Source organism: Sphaeramia orbicularis, chromosome 7, assembly GCF_902148855.1.
Source record: "Sphaeramia orbicularis chromosome 7, fSphaOr1.1, whole genome shotgun sequence".
Lineage (NCBI taxonomy): Eukaryota > Metazoa > Chordata > Actinopteri > Kurtiformes > Apogonidae > Sphaeramia > Sphaeramia orbicularis.
Window position 1 is genome coordinate 21,083,957 of NC_043963.1, and position 23,010 is coordinate 21,106,966.

General features: G+C 39.7%; 1 protein-coding gene across 3 annotated transcripts; it reads right to left on the reverse strand.

Annotated features, from left to right (window-relative positions):
• Positions 1 to 121: 121 nt before the first annotated feature.
• agap2 (ArfGAP with GTPase domain, ankyrin repeat and PH domain 2) lies at positions 122 to 22,323 on the reverse strand. 3 transcript variants are annotated; one of them, XM_030138377.1, is made up of 19 exons: positions 19,921 to 22,323; positions 17,367 to 17,425; positions 16,937 to 17,024; positions 16,386 to 16,471; positions 16,033 to 16,168; positions 12,480 to 12,614; positions 12,217 to 12,335; positions 11,226 to 11,378; positions 11,010 to 11,084; positions 10,543 to 10,647; positions 9,095 to 9,275; positions 7,778 to 7,903; positions 7,553 to 7,687; positions 7,131 to 7,190; positions 6,703 to 6,854; positions 5,258 to 5,348; positions 4,881 to 5,103; positions 3,923 to 4,202; positions 122 to 1,500 (listed from the first exon to the last, which is right to left on the reverse strand). In XM_030138377.1, exons 1-19 carry the CDS (start codon positions 21,053 to 21,055, stop codon positions 1,294 to 1,296), a joined length of 3,546 nt encoding a protein of 1,181 aa, XP_029994237.1. In that variant the 5' UTR covers positions 21,056 to 22,323; the 3' UTR covers positions 122 to 1,293. The 3 variants fall into 3 exon arrangements, with proteins under 3 accessions (XP_029994237.1, XP_029994239.1, XP_029994238.1); XM_030138379.1 differs by lacking the exon at positions 11,226 to 11,378; XM_030138378.1 differs by lacking the exon at positions 7,131 to 7,190.
• Positions 22,324 to 23,010: the final 687 nt, after the last annotated feature.

Consider the following 23,010-nt stretch of genomic DNA (forward strand, 5'->3'; position numbering starts at 1 on the left):
GCTATAATGACGTATGTCAACAAAAGCTCAAAATCCAGGAAATGGCGCCTCGTGCTGTTTGAATGAGTCACTACAGGTCCATGCCAGCAGTCACAAAGAGGAGGCAAAACACAACAAATGATCATAATAATGCTAATAAAAAAGTTTATTTCATTGTGGTCATTTCTTTTAGCTCATAAGGGATTCACACAGTGTCAAAAATAACACTGACACCTGCGACCAGTTCATATTTCACCGTAAACGTATGGGATAGACCTGCACAACAGTGATATGAATATGAGTCATGTCATTGTCCTCATCTCATCCTTTGCTATCCTAAATCAAAAATGCTGACACATGTTATAATGTAAAACCATGTGCTTACTCGTTACTCTTGCTTGACATGTAAAAGAATAAGAAATTATAAAAGACAATGAAAAAAACAAACAAACAAACAAACAAAACAAAAACAAACCCAAACAGAAAACAAATCTGACATATTTTCAAAACTACCAGTAAGAAATCATTTACAAAATTGAGTCTGACTTTTCATTTGTGGCTTTGTTACAGTTTAACATTAAGTACAGTATGTAGTATAGGTACATTTACACTATATTAAAACGCCATATCTTTGACCTGTGAGAGTAACACTGACATATTTCATATTCCAAACCATTAATTTATCTAGTCTAAGAATGCCATAATTATCTGAGCTGATTCATCACTGAAAAACTGTTTATATTGGTTAAACCGACCTTAACTGCTGGAACAGGCACACATAACTAACAACATGACATATTGTAGGTTTATGTTTTATTTGTAAAGCCAAAGGGGGAAAAAAAAATTGTTTTGGTCCAGTCACAACAAATCTGAATAAAAGCATCATCTTCTCGTTCAACTATCGCTTCTCTCACAACTGCGACCATACAGTCATCTCCAAAATTTCACTCTATCCACGCTCAAAACTTGTTGCTTTTCATCATCGCTGGATTATTGCACTTCTTCTGGAGGAAGTGAAACAGATGCAGTTCGACTGTCTGTTGTAAAATTACAGTAGACAGCTACAAAGTTCTACTTGAGTCATTTTGAAATGAGGTCAACAACACAGTATTTCAGCAATATGTCAACAAATTGAAGGAATATTGCTTTTAAGTTGTTTGATATGTTGTTCAGTCTTCGGAAACTCTTTTAAATCCTTAGTACTATGGTATATAATTCTGTCCGTAGTTATTTTTCCTACACCCTTCTAATTCAGGTCTGCCTGGATCCACATTGTTAAAAGGTTTATAATCTGTGATATTCTCCTGGTCCATGCTACGACACCCGCTTCCTGGAGCTGGTTCGTCCCAGGCTGGCAGTGCTGGAACGACGAGAAAGGACAGGAGTGGCAGTGGTCGGGGAGGTCTCATTAGGACAGCCGTGTTGGAGTAGGATATCAATGCACCCTTTGCTTCCTGTTTTTCTGGCCAGCATTATTGCAGTCTGACCCTGGCTGTCTTTCACTTTCACATCGATTCCATACTGTGAAAAAAGAGAAGCAAGACATTTACTTAATCTTATAAGCTTATATATAAAGTAAACATTTACTACTTTGGGGAAAATACTGTCAAAATACCACTACAAATTAAATTACTTCTATGAGACACTTCAAAGGTGATTTAAAGTAACTTTAGCCTCTTTTGTTTTATTTTTCCTTCAATATCAACCTGTTTATAAGTTCAACTATAAGAAAATTAACAGTTACAAGAATTAACTGTGATAGTAAGTGAAGGTAACACACAGCAATTATGGCTCCAAATGGGAACTATTCGGAAGAGAAGAACAGATCAGGAGAATGTTTTGAGAAGCAGTGCAGAAAGTCGATGTCAAGTAAGGAAATATAATTAACTTACAAAAATTACAAAAAGCATGACTGAAACTGAAAACAACAACATAAATAATAGTCAAGTAAATTAACTTTGCTCTCTGTGTGAATGTGTGCTGAATGGGTTGGGCCCATGTGACTGTATTTTAATTTCAGTCAAAATGGTTGTAAATATTTTCTGATATGGTAGTTGGTGTTGAAAAAAAAAAAGGTGTTTTTAAGGACCTTAAAGTAATCTGGATGTAAAATAGATGAAACACAATGAAGCATCTTTTTAGCTAGTTTTCAGTTGCATAAAATATTATTTCAGAGCCTGTCTAAAAATGTACCCTTCATTTACATAATTTAAACCAAACTAGTCAAACCTTAATCACCCTAATCAGTCAGTACCTATTAAACCTTGTAAAGATCAGAGCATCATTTCATGATTTATGCTGGCCACACACAAAAAAAACAAACAATATATGTAATCCCATTCATGTATGGATATGAATTAACATTCCATGGCTGATGATCTATTCAGTGTGCATTTAATTATCACATGAAATTACAGTGACTTGATAATTTGTTAATTTTGAACAGCAGGAATTTATCATATATCCTGCACTTATTTATTAAATCATGCAGTAGTTAAGTATTACTTGGGTATATGATTTGCACATTTCTAATAAAGTGTTACCCATTTGTGCACAATAAACATTATTTTATAACTTGTGACTTTTTATACCAGCATAAATACCCTACAATATCAGCCTGAACCTTTAAAAATGTCGAACTGTGTGGTTTTGCTCCACAGGAACATTCGTGATGCTGGTCACTGATGCTGAGCAGTTTATCATACATCTTGACATGACATATTCTCCAGACCAAACTATGGGCACATGGTCATGCTGAAAGAAGAAGAGGACTTCCCCAACTGCTGACACAAAGTTAACCTAAACAGCTCTGGAAGAAACAAAGACTCCGCTGGTTTTATTATATTTAAGTATGTGTCATATCCCTATCTACTCTGCTCTTTTTTCTCCTCTCTCTCTCCCTTGGCCACACCTCCTCATTCTCTTTTCCCTCTCCTGCTAATCAGCCTAACCCTTTCCACCTGTGGTCGCAGCCGCAGCTCATTAGTCGGGGGCCTACGTATAGTCTCTCTCTGGCTTAGCCTTTTGCCAGATTGTCTCACTTAGTGTGTACTCTCCAGTGTTATTCTCCGAGCCTGTTTCCAGATCCTGACCCAGCCTGTCCTGACCTGTTCCGCCTGCCGCCTGGATTTGACCCCGCTTGCCTGCTTGACCTCGCCTGCCTGTCCTCGTCCCCCAGTATGACCTGCCTTTGTTTCACCTCGCCTCTCCGCCTGAGCCCTGGATGTTGAACCACCTTCTGTCCCTGTCCCTGACCATGTCTTCAGCCTTTGCCCACCTGGTTCAAGATTGGATTCCCCGGCTCCCGACTCACTGCCTCTCTCTGACTCTCCTACTGCCTGCTCCCTGTCTTTTCATAGTTTGGTTGTTAATAAACTGTTCAAAGAGTTTAACTGGTGTTTCTGCATTTTGGTCCTCTGTACTATGCGTGATAGTATGTTTCAGTAAAACAAATATTTGCTTAATTCTATCAGCTGGTTCAATCAGCAATTCAAAAAAGGTATAATATTCATCTTTAAATGACACAACACAAACTAAGATGTGTGTTTGGAGGAATAACCCTGATTTTTTCTTTTTTTTTCTTTTTTTTTTTTTACTCCCAGCTTTTATGCGTCTTGGCATGTTCTCCACCACTGTTTCACATCACTGTTTGTTGCTTTAAGCCACTCTTGGCACAAAAATGCAGCAGCTTGGCTTTCTTTGATGTTTGGAACCATCCATCTTCCTCTTGATCACATTCCAGAGGTTTTCAGTGGTGTTTGTGTGTGTGGACTTTTGAAGTGGTCTCTTATTATTTCCTGAGCTGTATGTTAACATTCATGACCATGTACCTATGACCTTTAAAGTTACCTGTATTGTTTGCTTCTATTTCCCCCGCTCTACTAAACATATTTACAAAAAGTGCCACATGAGCGGCCAGTATTAAACATGAGGTGAAACCCACCCATACAAGCAGCTGGGTCATGACTACATCTCCCTGCTGACAAGCAGCGTGCAGGGCAGTGTGAGGCGGCGAAGGCAGCCCAGCTGGTTGAGCGTTGATCTGTTCCTTGTTGCTGTGAGCCAGCAGAAGCAGCAGCCGGGGCAGATCTCTCTCAGTCACCGCAGACAGCAGCCACTCTGGCATACTGTCCTCTGGCAAATGGTTACTCAATGCCGGTTTAAGAGGCGCAACAAACGCCCGTTGTTCATACTTAGCCCGAATCCAAGACTCTCGTTCCTCACTGGAAAACACACACACACACACACACACACACAGATGCAGTGTCATACATAATATACACATAAAGACTGTAACTCATGTAAGGTGTCAAAGTGCGTTACAGAGCTGGTTTCTGCATTTTTTTAAACAAATGATTTGCTGAATGGTAAAATCCTGCAAATAATTAAGTTCCTTCCGTGCACTAGTTTTTTTTTTCTCTTTTTTTTTTTTTAGGTACAAGAGAGTACGTATGATCTGAAAGGTATTATAATTATGATGAAAGATGTACATGATGTATTAAAATGGTTTTAGGATAAATTCTGGAACAATGTTAATATCTATTTTATTTTATTTTTATTTATTTACTTATTTATTGTTTATTTACATGGACAAAACGGCAGTATTAGAACTGCAACATACAATCTGAATAAGTATCAGATGCACTGATTTAAGTTCTTGTGGAGAAATGCTAATTTTTAACACCTGTCCACATGAGTTATCAATACAGATGCACATTTTAATATTAGAATATAACATTTACTTTTGATTTCCAAAACAATATAAATGTAGACAGGCACATAATAGAATTTTGCTTATCCCTCAGTCTGTTCATCACAACATTAAATGTATCGAACTCTGTTACACTGTCTATATGTGATGAGTGAATAAAGTGCATTCAGTTGAGTTCAAATGGACCCACCGTGTTGCGTTCGGGGTGGGTTTGGTCCTGCCCTGGGTGCAGCACTCCCAGATGCTGTTGGCCATGTGGTTCCCGATAGCAGCGAGGACCTGTGTGAGCTCTCCAGGCCAGTCGTCCAGGTCCAGCGAGCGAACCCGAGAGAGGTGAGTCCCCAGGTTTCGGTGGATCCCTGAACACTCGATGCAGATGAGTGCACCCAGATTAAGACTGGCCCAGGTGGGATCTGCAAGAAAAGACAGACAATGCAAATGTAAGATGGTTGTAAAGAACCAACAAAGAACTGGCTGAGTGACTCTGGAGGAAGAATTAAGTCCAAATCTGCAGCTGGAGGGAATGATGCAGACATTTCTCATTTAGACATATCCCATTGAACTCACTTGGTGCTTCACAGTCCACACACAGACCGTTGCCTTTGGCGTTACGGATGGCCTGCAGTGCTACAGCCTCACTCTGGCTGCTCCGCCGTGCCTGCATAATCACAAACACAAAGATAAACACACACATAAACAGGCATTCACAAACAATGTAATACCTCAATGTAAATGTACATTGAATCAGAGGCGCCAAGTAATGTATATATAATCTTGGATCATGTGATTTTATGAGGTAACAAATGATCTGAAACTACTGGAGGTGTGGAATTTTATCACTTCAACTCATAGTTGAATCATCAGAGGAGTGAATATTAGCAGTTCTATTTTTGTTTTGTAACATTCACATACTAAGGTGAGCAACACTGATACTCATATTGATTTCAAAGTGATTCAAAAAGACTTGTAGATTATTTACCTGATTTATTAAATATTGATACTTGAATATTTGGGATTATTGATGATTCTGATGAATTAACTACAATTATAATTTGATATTTAACCCTTTACATGCCATTTTGAATACATAAAGTCACTTGTTTTATTTTTAGAAAAAAAATAGCATAGTTTTTGTTCAGTGCAGGACTTAGGCCTCATTGATTTGCACTGAAACCACATTTTTTAATCACACACATACACACGCACACACACACACACACACACACACACACACACACACACACACACACACACACAAAAATAATACAAAGTGTTGTTGCTCATTTTTGACCTATGCAAGACTCTAATATAAAACCATGCCACATCCCATGCATTATATGACAAAATATCCCCAACTTTTTTTTAATAAAACATGTGGCATCATGTATTCAAAATGGTAAATCCATTAAATCCAACACACTAAGGAATAACTGGAAATTAACCTGGTGGTTGAGACAGTGTTCAACATAATGATGTTTTGAATAATGTTGAGTTATAAATGATAAATTACAGAAGGGAACGACGGCACATATTGAATTGTATTACATATAATGGCAAAAAATATAAGATTGTTCTTTCTGCTCATTTCATTCACAATGTTGACATTCTGCTAAAATGTAAAAGCATATTTTTTCTGTCTTTTTTTTGTTTTACCTTTTATGAATTAACTAAACTAAACTAAACTAAACTAGTTTATAGTGAAATGTATGGTGCTTGAATGCATATATAGTTGTAAACCTGTGTGTCTAAACCTTGTTGTTTAAATGAAGGCAAGACATGAGTATATGCATTTTATAGTACATCTAATCTGACTTTTGAAGGTGCTGTCTAAATAAAAAGATGCTCATATTTCCTTGACTGCCTGAAATCATACCCTTTAACAGCTGAGGACGTGATACTTGTCATGCATTTTAATCTAATTGAATCACTGTGTTAGTGAAGATTCACACCTCTAGTAAGTCTGCAAAAATGACAAAGTGTTTACTACAGAATGTACATAATTAGAGCTGAACCTTGTTTCTGCCGCTCTCACAGGATTGCAGGCTTGCCAGGATCTGGCTCTCGATTGCAGTCACCCAGGAATCCCTCTCCTCCTGACTCTGAGCCTCGAAGTGCCACGTCTGCCCCGTGAATGACACTATAATAAAGTCTGCATTCTCCTCCTCTACAGAAACAGACATGAAAAATGAGTTTGTCTCTGAATATCTTGCATTTACTATGAGTTAAAACAATGGGCTTAAAAATGGGAACAACAATCAATGAAGAAAAAAGTAGCAATTAAAAAAACACAAAACATTTTTAATGCATGGATATTAATGTGAACACAACTCATTGAGGTGCAAAACAGTGAGCATGCACAAAAGGAAGCAGACAGAGAAACAACAATGTGTGTTATTAATAAAAGCACAAGCTGTTTCAGTCTGTCACCCTCACTTGTTACCTGTCTTATTAATGTTTCTCAAGCTACCAAAGCTCTTTAATTTCCACATTTTGCGTTTGGCTGCAGAGCAAGAGATAAGCACAGGAACAGGAAAGAAAAGAGAAAGAAAAGTGCATAAGTGTTAAGAATAGGCAGTTAAGAAAACATCAGAGAAAGATATACAGTGTTCTGTAAATATTTTTACAGAAGTGAAAGAGGTAGAAGATAGAAGTTGGCTTTAAAATAACATTTTTCATGAGAAAGTTAAAAAGAATAATTGTGCATATTTTTACTGTTGTCATATTTACTTTTCATCAAATAATTTCTGTGCCTTTCATATTTCTATTATCAACAGACTATATGTATAATTCACTGCTCATCCGAGTTGTTACATTTAATGCAAAGCAGATTAACATAAATATAAATGTGCATCTTTAATTTACCTTCTGCTTGTCCAACGGCTGCATCTCCTTTCTGGTTCATGCTCTTCTTCCTCCTGTTCTTCTTCCGGTCGCTCATGGGAGACGCCTGGCCGGAGTCTTTGCCAGCAAAAGGACCAGCTGTTCCTTCAAGAGCATCTGACATTTGGTGCAAAATGATGAATCATATATATCAGCACTGTTAATTTACAGAAGGCTGCTAATCTGTTGTTTTCATGCTGTACATACCAACACTTTGTGCTTTGGTGGATAATGAGGAGGCGCAGCGCTGAAGTCCTCTGTCTCCCCCTTGAGGAGACAAACCACCGGACCGGTCATCCACAACCGACAGTGTGTTTGGACACAACTGAGGAACTGATTAGAAAAAAGAGGAAGTGGGAAGTTCATAAACAGCAGATCTTATTTATATAATGTGGAAGAATCACATATTTATATTTATAAAATATGATGCCAAGTAATGTACCATATTTACCCTTATCTTTATAATGCAATGCAGTATTCAATTATTTAGAACTAATTTATAAGCGGCATTTTACTGAATGGAAGGAATAAGATGTAACTTAATGAAATGTATGAATATATCTGCAATGCTTAAAATACTTCCACATTTCCGGAAAAGTTTCTGAAGTAACTAGTGTTTCAGCCATCAAAATATATATATTTCCTCAGCAATCACTGAAAAAGTGACAATCTTTTCTCTGACCTTTTGGCAGAAAAACAAAGGCTTAAACAGATTAACAATAAAACACATTTGAGGTTTTATTGTATTTTGGAAAATTTTGAATTTTTTTCAAGAAATTGTGTTTGCATATTGTCATATTGTTCTCAAATATGATTTCATCCCTAGGTTAATGATTCTTTAACATATTTGCAGAAAGTATAACCATCAACTGTAAGTTTAATTAGCTCATCTGTAGATGGAAACGTTTCTGAAACATTTATTTCTATTTCTAATTTCTAAATGGTTTTATTTTATTAACTACTATTGTGGCAGATACAGCTCCATTTTCAGACATGTTCTTTCTGATGTTACATTTTGTTCCGTGTTTAACTGTTCTTTTGCGCAGTCTAGTTCACAGTATCATTATATTCTTCACAAGTTGAGTTCCTCAAAGTTATTTGTGTTAAATGTGCTGATGAGCATGACACAATTCTCAGTGGAAATGTGCATGAGAAGTTTGATGTTTGTTAAGAATTCATTCTTTTCGAAGTACACATTAGGGGAATTTAATTGAAAGAAACTTTCTCTTACCAGCCTATATTGCATCTTGCATAACTGAATTTTATGCAACATATTTTTTGTTTTCTATTTGTGTTATATTTCTAATTTCTTGATTGATTGAGCTCTTGAATTCTCCCTCTTCCTACTTATAAATTGCTATCCTAATTACACAACCGTGTGATGAGTTTCCTAGCATAATCATACAGTTTAATACATATTACATGGTGTCAGCTCATTTCTTTGTATGATCATGGGGCTTTATAATAGTAATACTAATAAAACTAAGACTGCCATAGAGCTTTACCCATGGCAGCAGACGTTACCTGTACTGGTGTTTTCAGCCGTCGTCTGCTCTTTACTCAGTCCATTGAGTCCAGGTACAGAGGTGAGAGGGACGGGTGAGGGCCCTGCAGGAGCCACAGCTCTTGGAGGACGTTTCCCAGGAACTTTAACTGTCACACGCAGCAGGTCAATCTCCTTTCCGTGTATGTTCTGTGTGTAATCCTAAAAAAAAAACAAAGTGTCGTAAATATGGCAAAACTAAACCAGACACATGGAAAACCAGTGTTAAAGACAATGACAATAAAAAGCTCAAAGCACAAATGCTAATTATTTTAGTAATATATATATAAAGAAAAATTAAGTAACTGTTTGTTTTTATTGATTATCACCAAAATATATGACAATAAAATAAAAAAAAAAAGGGCAAAATATGTCTGTCTCATGTCTTATGTTTTTCTTGTGAGGGGAAATTTTATCAGCAATTACATTAATAGCTTTCACAGAAAAGATATATACTTTTTAACTTTTATGTTAAACATAAATACACATATATGTATCCTGAGATTCAGAAATTTGGAATCTACAGTTAACAAATCCTCTGATTTTCCTCTGAATTTGCAACACATTTCATTAAGATAATAGGTTCTGTGTCATGAAAACTGCTTCTGGACAACCTATACTAGCAGCAAGCTGAGATAACAGAAGTCTGAATATTACGATTATGCAGCATCATGGGAAGATGCACAGAACTAGCAAATTATAGAAATTCAACAAATCGACTTCTTTGAGCCTTCATGTAACTCTTAAAACAACCTGATTTTGTCAATTCAGATGTGTGAATCTTCTTATGATGTGATTTATTTTAGAGCTGTTAGACATAACTGACAAACAACAGTGAAAATCTGTCATCTTTAGTCACATACAGTCACGGAAAAATTATTAGACCACTCTTGTTTTCTTCAGTTTCTTGTTCATTTTAACATTTGTTACCACTGAAGGTACATTTGTTTTCACAAATATAATGATAACAACAAAAATAGCTCATAAGAGTTTTATTTAAGAGCTGATATCTAACCATTTTCCATGTTTTTCTTGATAGCTATGGCATTGTACTGCCAAAAACAGTGCTTTTAGGCATTCCATGTTTTCTTTTCTGTCTGTTTTAGTCACATGATATACACAGGAGTTAGTACTTAATTGCATAACCACTGTTTTTGATGACTTTTGATGGTCTAATAATTTTTTCCGCGACTGTATTTTGTCTCTCTTCAGCAAAGTAAAGACAAAATGCACAAAAAAGATTCAAAGACGCTGCTTCACTACATGGCCCAGGAGAGTTTTAAGTAATAATAGAGCTTTTTAAGAAAAATAAGGCCTGTAACGACTAACTAAAGCTGCAGATATTCTGTGTGCACCCAAGGTCCCTGAGCCGTTTGCTGATGCACTGTGTTTTACTGCTCTATTGATCAGCCTTGTGGTGTTCTCTTACACTGGAACTCGAGTGGTAAGACAGTGTGCCATTGTTGGACAGAGTGACGTATTTCTTCTTCCATTCCTTATTCAAAGAACTCCCACTTCTCTTGTAGAGGATGCTCTGTCAGAAACAACGAGGAAGGTCAACACACTTACAACAAACAACACTGCACCTGCCTAAATTTAGATGGCACAACAAAAGGTGATCGCTTCAAAGTGTAACAGAAAGTGTGGTTCAACTACAATAGCTGAAAGCACTTGCACAGTATTAATAGAACACCCTTGAGAAAGGTTGAAATGGATGAAACAACAGATTTTTCTGTGCTGCTTATGTAAGACGAAATGAACAGACAAGTGCATTTTTGTTCACTTTGTTCCCACCTTGTTGCTAAAGTACAATTTGGCAGAAATTACTGCACTCTAGACAAATTGAAGAATAAATATTGTGGATTTGTATATAATTCGTAATAATGTGTGTCAAACCTGTTTGATCGGAATGCCCCGTAGGCTGCTCAGGTCTCCTTTAGCATCACCTGATTTCTTTTCTGTATCTCGGTTCTGAAAGGAATGCAACAGCAGGGATTATTTAGAATGTCACAGAAGATTTGAGAGTCAGAGAGAGTGGAGTGGAGTGAAATGATAGTGAGAGATGACAGGAAACTAAAAGGTGTCAGACACAGACAGTTGCCAACAACTGACCTTGAAGAGGGAGGGCCGTCTGGGGATGTTCTTCAGGGAGCGTGAGTTGACACTGCTTACCCCCTCTCCCTGTGCAACCCGCAGCTCTCTGTGACTGACCACCGGAGTGGAGGGAAGGGAGTAGGCGTAGCCGCTACTCGGGCCATTACTGGCCTGAGAGGAGGTGGTGGTGGTGGGGGTGGGGGCAGGACGGTGGGGTCAAGAGGTCAGGAGCGGATGCGGGGATTGGAATGGAGGTGTGAGGGAAGAGATGGAGAAGGTGAGAATGGGCTGGAAGTGACACTGCCAGATGAAACGGGTAAAACACATTCACAAAAAGCGGGAGATGATCGACGGTATAAATTTTTCAGGCGTCGATCGTTGTGAACGAGTGGAATGTGATACTCATGGAACTGAGACAGATGCAGAGGGCGTGATGAACGATCCTGAAGATGGTTCTGAAAATGAGATTCTGCTGTGATGGATGATTTTACTTTGTAATGTCTGTAACCTCAGAAGAATTCTTAAGCACTGAAACTGTCCAGTCCAGCACAAACCTCCTCTTTCTTACAAAGACTCGAGAAATCCTTTTAGAAAATGTATACATTACATGGAACTAATCTGGTCTTTAAGTCATCATTTCTGATCAATGATTCAGATGCAAAATAACAGCAGGACATTAGGGTTTATACACAAAAAAAAAAACCTCTGAGCAGAACAAATAGAACTGTTCAACCAGAGTGAAACAGCACTTCGGTTCTGAAGAGAACACCAACGTGGCTACATCAGGTGACATTCATTTATGTACTATTTTTATTAGGCCTTATGTAATATCTGTCTAGACTAGAAGATGATTGTTCAGTCAAACAGAGGAGCCGTAAAAACATCTGAACCCTGATGTTCATTAGTATTATGTTAATGCTTTTCTCTTTTCTGGAGCATTATAAGCCCTTTAAGAAAGAGAACTTCATCAGTAAATTATAGTCTCATAAGGTGAGTTAAGATGTGATACCTGGCTGGGGAACGATGCTGATCCAGGTGTGGAGCCTCCAGAGTGACTGGGGGAGTTTGGAAGAGACTTGCAGGCCTGCAGAGCTGCCTGTTTCTTCTGAGTTACAATTTTTTGGGCAGCTGAAATAAACACACAACAGTAACTGAAACACATTACTATTTACGGATTTAAAGGCTAAAGTGTGTACTTTTGTCCCTCTTCAAGCAGTTCTTGCTGTGTATGTGGGCTGATGGATATTGACAGCGTAGATAAAATCAACTCACCCTCTGAAAACACTCGATCGACATTGAACCCATACGTGGCACAGGTCTCGTAGAACAGCGAGTGACGAACATCAATACACAGCTGTCTTGCTCTCTGATCTTCTATCACACGAGGGTTGGTACTGCTGATTTTATCTAGTGAAACAGCACAGACATCATTGTGATACTTAGAGCAGCCCTGCAAACTGTATGTATGTAGTTTTTTTTCATCAGCAGGATGTAGCTACTGGTATAATCAGTTAGGTACATCTACTTCCTGTATCAGATGAAGACCTGTAGTTGTAGTGTCAAACATCCTGTAACTCAGCCACAGTGGAAAATTTGGACTAAAAGAGACCACTGTACAATTTAAAAAGTCATACTGCGGTTTTTGTGGACAGCATTGTAATTTGACTCAACTTTCTTAGTTATTAAGGAAATTCCACACATTACTCATCAGTTTGAACGGCATATCTTTCCTAAAAGACTTAAATTTATACAAAAAACCCCCCCAAAAAACCCAGTAACTTTAATTTAGCTTTTTTGCACATAAACTCTCTGCAGAATGTAACCAAATGCAAAATATTAAAACAGACACTTGATCTTTAAACTGCAACCTTCTGTGATTATATAATTGAGTGGGGTTACGGTGTGATTTGATTCAATGTGCAGCCCTACAAACCATGTTTTTAACGACAGCTAACCTTTCCTGCATTAATTAGCATTGCTGAGTGGGATTATTCAGTCCTGTTAATTTATTGGACGGTGATACACTAGGGTCAATATTCTACATGTGGGAGCTGTAATTGGTAAGGTAATGTTGCATGACTAGCATAAACTGTACCCTCTAAGAAAAAATGAATTATGAGAGCACCATGTAGGGAAGGTACAAACAGTATTATGTTCATATTAAGGCCCATATATTTATTTATTTATTTATTCCATTTTTGGCCATTTTCATTTTCATCTACATCTTTATGTTTTCTCTAATGAAGCCCCACTGTTAAACCTCATTTCCGCTGCAGCACGCATACAAAAAAACAAAAAAAGCTCACATTGTGCTGATTGGCTGCCATCCACAAAGGCTGTTAAAACCTGCCTAGTAACAGCACATGGTGCCTGTGAGTACCACCCAATTCTTCTGCTGATTTATCTTCTTTATTATGCTGTTTATTCAACAGATGACATTTATGAACCCTTATAGACATCTGTAATGGTGATGAGACTGGCAAAATGAAAAATAAAAAAAAAAATCAAAAGCTGAGAGTTTGTCTTGTTTGAAACTTTTACTACAATTAATGCAATACAATATGATGCACTGCAAAAATCTGTATTTTTGTCAGCTCTAGTCTAAATATCTCATCACACTTAAAATAAGACATAATCACCTTAAGAGTAACTTTTCAGCAAGATATAAGAACTTATTTTTAGGCAACAGATCTTGAAAATCATATTGAAAATATATTTATCTGTGATTTATTTATCCCTCTACTTCATGGAAGGTATGCTAATGACATTCTTTTATTTTGTTTAAAATACAACTAGGTCAAGGTGAGATCATTCTAAAAGCCTTTCGGGTTTCCAACCTCACCTGCACATTTTCGTACCCTCCTCTCTACCGAGAGATATGTACATGTATTTGTTTTAGTTTATATCTGTATGGGCAAATAAATAAATAAAAATTAATAGAATAAAATTTCAAGAAATCTTAACAGATAATTTTCACTTGTTCCATTGGCAGATTGTTTTTTTCTTAATTCAAGATTTTTTTTTTTGCTTCATTCAAGCAAAAAAATCTGTCAATAGAAATAGTAAAAATTATCTTGCTAAGATTTCTCCAAATAAGATTTTCAAGATCTATTGTCTAATAAGTTCTTCTATCTCACTGAAAAGTTATTCTTATTTTACATGTGATGAGATATTTTGACTAGAAATCAGAAAAATACACTTGGTAAGATTTGGATTTTTTCCAGTGTACAATACAATAACAAGGATGTTTAACCATTAATATGAAACAGTACACTTCCTGTCTCCTAGGTGGACTTGGTTAGAAGGATTGATTGTTGTGTGGATGGATGATAGCAGATTGATCAAGTCAAAACGAAACAATAAAACTCTAAACTGGTTACTAATATTATTTCATCATTATAATCATTCACTTCATATTTTCGCTCGTTTTTACCTCCTTAGAGATGAAATTTGTATTTTCAGATCAAGAGTTTGTCTCAGTCCTCATGCCCAGCCCACATTAATGCAGATATTTTACAAAACTGATATTTTTTCACTTTTTTCTTTGTTTGCACCTGTCGTCCACACATAATTGGCATCATAGACCACAAATATGAAGACTTTTAAAAATGTTTCCCAAAGATGGCAACACACCACATTTTGTTCATATTTGTTATTGCTTTGTGTAATGAACCTGCATCTGAAACATCAGCTTCATGAATCAGTGTGGGGGATGGACCAGACCAGTACTATGTCCTCTTACTTCCCCTGCACTGAATAAACAAGGAATAAAATACTTGTGCAAGAAAATATCCCTGTTTCTTTGGAAGTGGCATCAAACAAAGTCATTTTTCTCTCTGCTATTGTCATTGTATATCAGAATGTTTACAATATCTGACTTGTGAAAAATAGGATGAATGGATCAGGACTGGCCACAAGTGTAGGAATCTGTATCACTATCTATTCAACAGCACTTTGGCCAAACTAAAAAGTATGCAAATCCAGTAACTGCAAGTCTTTCAAATCTCATGAGAGTGTTTGTCCTCAAATCATCATTTTTCTGATCAGACTGTTTTTATGTATTTATGTGATGTGATAAAAATGGGTGGTTGGGAGCTGTAATCTCTGATCATGGTCCCGAACCTGTGAGATATATGGCTGCAAACCAACAGGTTAACATGCTAATGTGCAGATTCTGGCTGTAAATGACATCACATAAGCAACATGGCAGCTCCTGTGATGTTGGGATTTTGGCGTTATTTTTACACACATAGAGTCCATCTTTAAATACAGAGAAAAATTGGGACATTTTTCATGAATTTATGTACAGTAGCTGCAACTAACACTCATATACTCACACATACAGTATATTCAGTCAATCAAGTGCTGTTAGTAAAACAGTTTAAAAATTGCATTACATTATATATACAGCACACAATAAGCAACACTGGACAATGTCAGGACAGAATATTACAAAACCTGTCTGTCCTCAAAATGTCTCTTGGGTCACTGTGGCCTCTGTGACTCATACAATGGCCTCACTATTTTACATTTTAATAAAAGAGGGTACAAATGAGTTGTAAAAATGACCGATTTGCCCCTTAGGAACTCTATCGTCTGCCAAAGGGTAAAAGCTTATTCTCAGAGTGGAGGACGTGGGTGAAAGCTTTTACCCTCTGGCGGATGATATAGAGTCACATAAACTCATTATAACATTACAGTGTATCAGATAAAATAAAGCACAATATGTCCCCTTTAACTTATTTGATAATGTAGAAATACGGACTGTCAAGTGAAATTGGTGGAGGCTGTTTAAAGTCTATGTGACTATAACATATGCACTGACCTTGGGTGCCGACCACAATGACTGGGATGTCTGTGCGGTGTGAACTGAGTTGACTGTAGAGCTGGTACAGCTCCTGGAAACTGGCTTCATTCTCCAGACTGAAGACCAGGATCACTGCATCAACCCAGCTGCTGAACTGGAGGGGGAAGAAGGGGAGGAGGACATGAGCTCAACAGAATTGATGGATGATGAAGTCTGCACATATTAGACTCACACTGTTATCTCTCTCTCTCTCTCTCTCTCTCTCTCTCTCTCTCTCTCTCTCTCTCTCTCTCTCTCTCTCTCTCTCTCTCTCTCTCTCTCTCTCTCGTGTGAGCACACACATGTACATGCATAATAACACAAAGATGCACCTGTGCATCAGGTGGTCCAGCTTCTTCCCGGATCAGTAATAAATGACTCTGTCCATCCACCAGCACTTCTTTTTTATACCTGCCACCTGACAAGGACAATGACAAAGTTATTCAGCAGCACACAGCTGGTGGCACTGTGACAGACGGAGGCTGAAGCCATATGATAGACCAAGCTGTACCACCCATACTCTCTGAGCAGGAAGAATAGACAGAGATAATATTTACATTCAAAACAATGCAACACAGGAGCCACATATATGAATTACTCAAATGGAAATGCAGTATATGACATATATAGGCCTATATGAGGATGTCAAACAATAATGGAATATATATTTTTATTATCACATACAAGCATCCTATAGCTATATGAAGTTCATTCTGGATGTTTTCACTTGAATTGGAAATTCAGTATTCAGTACACAAATTACATTACAAATTACAAGTATTTAAATCAGTAAAAATACAGTAAGAATACAGATGTTTTTTAGTTTGAGCACTACACTCCTATAACTAGAATTCCCTCATTCACGCACTTTTTTTTTGCTTACCTTCAGGTTTCTCGAGTGCAATGTAACTGCCTGTTATGTATTTGTTCACCAGTGCTGATTTTCCACTTTTAAGACTTCCCAAAATTCCCTTAAAAAGAAGAAAAATAACATAATGACATTCATTCATACTACTTTGTCTTGTTACCAGTTTTGTAGACCCCCCCCCCCTTTTCTCATTCTAAGGTAACAAAAACACAAAACCAACAAAAAACCCCCACAATTATTCTCATATTCAGGTGCTTATTTATCCCTGAAAACATAATTATATTATAATCCATTTTTACAATTAGATCCCCCTAAACCCCCTAAATCTCACACATCGAACCTTTAAAACATTATCTACTCAAGTGCTGTAATTATGATTAACAAATCACCAAGGAGAAAGCTTCTGTCTTTATTACAGCTATTTAATGGTACACTTTGGCCTCACCAGTCTAAGCTCAGGGATGGATCTACTCAGGGTCCACTCTTGGCTGTTGGCGATATTTACTGAAGAGAGACAGAGACAAACAGTCAGCGAGGCAGAGAGTCACGAAGAGATTCATCATTTTGATCATGTACATTAAAAAGGGCAGCCATCATAATGGTTTGCGTGACAGTAATAAATCACTCGGTTGCTTCATGACTGGTCGCCATAAGCACACGTGTGGCGTAGCAGGTCGCTGTAATGAATGCAACCTTTAGGCACAACAGGGTTTCAGTCACACCACTCATTATCCACTTTGCCCCCTACATGCTGTAATTGTATGGTGAAGTGACTGTGGCCTTTAGTAGGTGGTTCACTACAGCTGCCACTCAAAGATTTCAGATCGTCAGTGGATTTGAGTGGTATCTCCCCTGTGAACTACAATGACAGATGAGTTTTGATGTGCATGTTGCAAAGTCACGCACATTGACTGGTTTGTACTGGAGAAACCTTGTTAACATGCATATGTGTGAGCAACACAACATAAGGGTCAGATTGCACACAGCTGTGTCAATGTCCCTAGTGGGCAAAAGAGGTGGCTTGCCCCCACTGTGATGTGACGCCCACACCCAGACACCCAGCTGCAGATTACAGAAACAAAAAATAAAGAGAATAAGAGCCCAAGGAAACATGTAAAAAAAAAAAAGCAAGAGACATAAAAAGCTTATACCAAAAAAATGCCAAAAGCACAAGGAGTTTAAATGAAGACAGAAACACAGAGGATTTGGACGACTACTCTCACAGATAAAGTGTCCACTATCCTCTATCCTGAGTGTGAATGTGTAATGTGTCCTTCAAAGACAGACGATGATTAAACAAGAGCCGGCTGATAAATCTATGGCCAGCATTGTACAGATGCAGCCAGTCAGGATGTGCTTCAGATGAGAGAAGAAAAAAAAAGGGTTACACACAAGCTGGCGCTGCAGGCAGCTCCCTGGGAAAAAGGGCAACTCCTACCATATACACAGATCTACACACATGCATGGACTTTGTTTGTGTGAGTAAAAGCTCTCCTTATGGGCTTGATCATATATGCCAACGGCTGTTGCCAAAAGTGATCAGACAGTGTGATCCTTCGGCTGCTTCGACACACAGATTCCATGGAAAGCCAATTATCCACACTTCGTGCTCCAAACCAATTGTGTATGATCTGCAACAACCCCCACGTAGCCTGTAGCTGATACTGAAAACTAAAACTGTTTAATTCTTTTTTGGGGATATTTTTGAAATCCTTTCAGACTGTGTCAATGTATGGTCACACACACACATACATACATATGAACACACCACGCCTCCTCCTCCACTCCTCTGTTTCATCAGGTTCTGCCTCTGTAGCAGCAGCAGCAGAAGCAGCAGTCCTGCCGGTTGCCATGGCAACACTTCCTCCTGCCCTCAGTATGTGAATGTCTATGTATGTGCGCGGGTGAATGTCTGTGAGTGCAGTCGGCGAGGCTGGTCCTACTACTTGAGTGAATCCACAGTGTGCATGTGTAACAGTGTGAATACACGATGACTGAATGAATACATGATACACACATACACACACACACACACACACACACACACACACACACAGAGACATTCTCATTCCACGGGCTGACACTCGCTCTTTGAGCAAACATGTTTGTGAAAGAGATGCACTGTTTTATGGTGCAGCCGACAAAACAGCAAAAAGAAGAAGTAATGATGGGAAGTCACAGCTAATGAATGTAAATCCTAAATCTTTAACTACCACAGGAATACATCTAACATGCTGGAATTGGAATGATACTAGACAAAGACAAAGAGTGGGAAAGAGAGGGAAGAAAAAAACAAAAAGCACCATATAGTGGCAGAACATGTAGTGGGTGGAATATGAAAGACAGGATTAGAAATGTTCTCGATTGGCTGTAGATCCACACTTCCCTTTTTGATGTGGGTGAACAAACACCACCTCATGTCTTTCCCTTTTCAACCATTGCAGCTTCATGGAAATAAAATCAAGCACAGGAAAAAAACTCTGGCAGTGCAATCCACCACCAGCTCTTCCAACCAGCTCCTCTCCCCTTTGGCTTCATTATGAGATTTAAACCCGTGCTGAGAACATCGCTTAAGCATGTATGTGTGGGGTGTGTGTGTGTGAATGAGAGCAAAGATTACCCCTCCGGTGGTGTGAAATCAGCCCTCGCTCTGAGGGGAATTAGATTAAGACTGTCCAAGATGATTCTATTGTCAGTTCTCACATCAAAGAACTTCATCTGTCATCAAATTGCAGTTGCACATGGCTTTGGAAAATGTTTCTTGTGACACGTGACACTATTACAGCCTATAAATGTATTCTGCGTGGGGTTCTCATTTACAGATCAACCCCACCCAACCCCACCCTGACTCTTTTTCAATGGAAGCCTTTGCACAGATGAAGAGGCTTCAGAATGTCTGATAAGCCTGGAGCCTGTGTGCCTTTGATAATGTGTGACAGGTGGATTTAGAGCTTAAATGATGACAGTGATGTCATATGTGTTTTTGTGACCCCCCCTACCTTCCTCTTCACTGGAATCTCTCTGTATGTAGACCGGAGGCGCTGTGGAAGATGACCCTGCTGCCCCTGAACTGCTCTTTGTGAAAATGCCACTGATGAACTTTAGCATCTTCCTGTCCTTAGCGGAGCCTCGTTGGCCCTGCTGTGCATGCTGGGCTTCTCGAGCCAGTCCCAGGTCTTCAGAAAGGCTGTTCAGATCGCTGTTATCCAAAGTGCGGCTTTTCCCCTTTCGTGCCGGTTTTGAGGCCTGGTTTGCAGGTGCAGGTAGAGATGTTGAACCTGTCTTTAGCCTTTCCTTCCTTGGAATGTCTCTCATTACTGCACCTCCAAGGTCCAGCGGTATTCCAGCCTGAACTTCATCCCGTATGTCTCTCCATCCTTCTGGCCTGCTTGCCTCAGCCCAAGAGGCCCTGCAGGGGCCAGGTGAGCGTGTAGGCATGCGGCAGTCCTTGCGGTCCAGACTCTGAGCTGAGGTAGGGCTGCGCTCTCTGCCGTCCCTGGAGTCCCGACCACGGGAGGCCACACTGCTGTGAGACTTGAGCAGGCTGACAGGACGCTGTCCAGCTGGACGAATGGGAAGGCTGGTCCTCGTCGGGGTGCGACTGGGCTCGACCACCTCTGCTGGTGGAGTGGTGGTTAAGGATGGAGACCTGCATTGCTTTGCTTCTGAGGTGCTAGGCCCTTTTGTCAAGTCTACATCTTCGGACTTTGTCTTCTGAATCGTAGTCCTCTCAGTAGGGAGGGGGATTGAGAGGTTGCATGGTGGCTTTTCACTTCCTTTAGTTGGAACATCAACAGTAGAGGGCAGCTTGTCTTTGAAAGGGCTAAGGGGCTTCTTCTCTCCATCCTTGAGTTCAGTTAACTTGCCTTTAATATTAGCAGCATCTTCATCAGTGTTTGCTTTCCCAGGGAACACTCCAGCTCCATTCTCAGCTCCTTCAGGGGTTCCACCTTCAGCCCCGGCCTCTTCTTCTCCTGGTCGTCCACCAGGTTCGGCCCCTTTACCAGCTTCCACCTCTTTCCTCTGGCTGCTGTTCTTGGCCTCCCCTCCATTCTCCTCCACGGCCTCTACTTTGACCAGGGTGAGGGAGATGAGGTAGGTGGTGCGTTGCTGCAGGGCGCCGCCTCCACTCATGTGGTCAGGGTTCAGTAGACACACAGTAGATGAATGAAACCAGACAGAGCGACATGAACTGACAGTTTGCCAGCGTGTTGAGATGTAAAAGAATCTGACAGCACGACAGAGACTGAAAACTTACATGGAGGGAGATTAAGTTTCTCCTTGGAAGATACAACAGCAAAGGGATTTTTGGTTTCATCCATTCCCCAAATCCCTATTTCTGTTTTTTGTATTTTGATTTCAGCCACAGATTTGTTCACTGACTGCAATTAAATATTTTCTGGAATACAGAAAAGGAATCCACTCTTCCTTCAGCACACTGTCAGTGCAGTCCAAGCTGCTCTTTTGTTCCTAGAAAACACCCAGCTACAATCTATCCACTGCATATGTATGCAGCTACTGAAGCAAATAAATCTTCATCATCTTGAAAGAAGCTGCACTCCTGATTGGAATTATTATTGTCATGTTCAGCATCTCCATCAAACATGCTGTTCAGACCACCTTCTTCATTCTTCTTGTTGCAGAGCAAAAATCATGGTTCAATTCAGAAAAACAACTGCCCCGCATCATACGTCATCAAGAATGTGATCATGAACAGAAGCTGTAAATTAAAAAGGTAAAGTCTTTAAAAATGCATCAGTTTCCTGATTCCCAAAGCAGCATGTCACAGTATACCCAGAGCTGCATGCAGTCCAGTCCAGATCATGGGCTCTCAATGTAAGCCACACATGTGTTTTGACAGCAGCATCCATTCAGAGAGCGCGGCAGCAGGAAGGCAGGCAGTCTCCAGGAGACACACAGGAAGGACACTGATGAGGGCTGAAGGGGATCAGGAGGAGAATCCAACAGAAGCTCAGGCAGATATCTGGAGATGCATGACCGAGTCAGGGTGCGTCCGGCCATCACGCCCCTCTTGCTGTCTCCCGGGTTGCCTGTGTCCTCTGAGCGCATCAGGCATTGAGCATGGCAACACAGCACCGGCACTGGCACAGAAGAGGCGCTGAGGCGAGTCGCTGCTCAAACAAGACTGGCTTCTGATAGAGACACTATTGCACAGGTTCAACGAGTCCACAGCTCATCACACACACATACTCACACATGCACAGCTCCTCTCTCTCACACTCTGCGTCTCTCTCTCCTCATACAAACACACCGACTGGAATCTCCAATGTCCCTCCCTCTACATGCCCCTCCTTGTTTCAATATGCAATCCATAGAGCGCAGGACGATCCTGCTTCTCTTGTATCCATTTCGCTCCTTTATTTTCTCTCTCCCTTCCTCTGACTGCTTCCCTCAGACTGTGCAGGGTCCCTTCTCTTTATTGCTCATCCCTCCCATCCCCACTTGTGTCCCCTCCCCTCCATGTTTCTCTCTTCGTGCAGGAGAGGAGGGGGAGGCAGTGGGTAAAGGCTGGTGGTAAAGCAGCAATGCATACAAGCCGGACCGATTAAATGAGGTGTGGGGGGACCACAGGAGAAAAGATCAGCTGCAGGGTGGGTAAATAAGGAGGGATAGGTGAGGAATGACAGTAAAAAAGACAGATGGATGTATTTGTGGAGGGAAAAAGGCACTCGAGCAGGAAATGTTTTCCAAGTGTCTGTTCCCTGTCTCATTTACAGTGGACAGAATAGTTTTATAAATCATCCATCTGTCTTCAGCTGTCTAGTGGAGAGTGTGTATGTGTGTGTGTGTATGTGTGTGTGTGCGGCTTGGTGTGGCTCCTCCTCAGTAGGAGGCTTGGCTTGTTTGTTGCTAAGGTGTTACAATCTTCCTGGCTCTGGTGGCACAATCATCTACTCCATGTCCTTCCTTCCTCCTCCTCCTTCTTTGGTACATTCAGTATCACAATCGCTCCCTGATCTCTGTATCAACAGTGTGTGTGTGTGTGTGTGTGTGTGTGTGTGAGGGTGTGTGTGTGTGTGTGTGTGTGTTTCATTGTGTGTGTAACGTACATGTGAGGGAAAGAGATT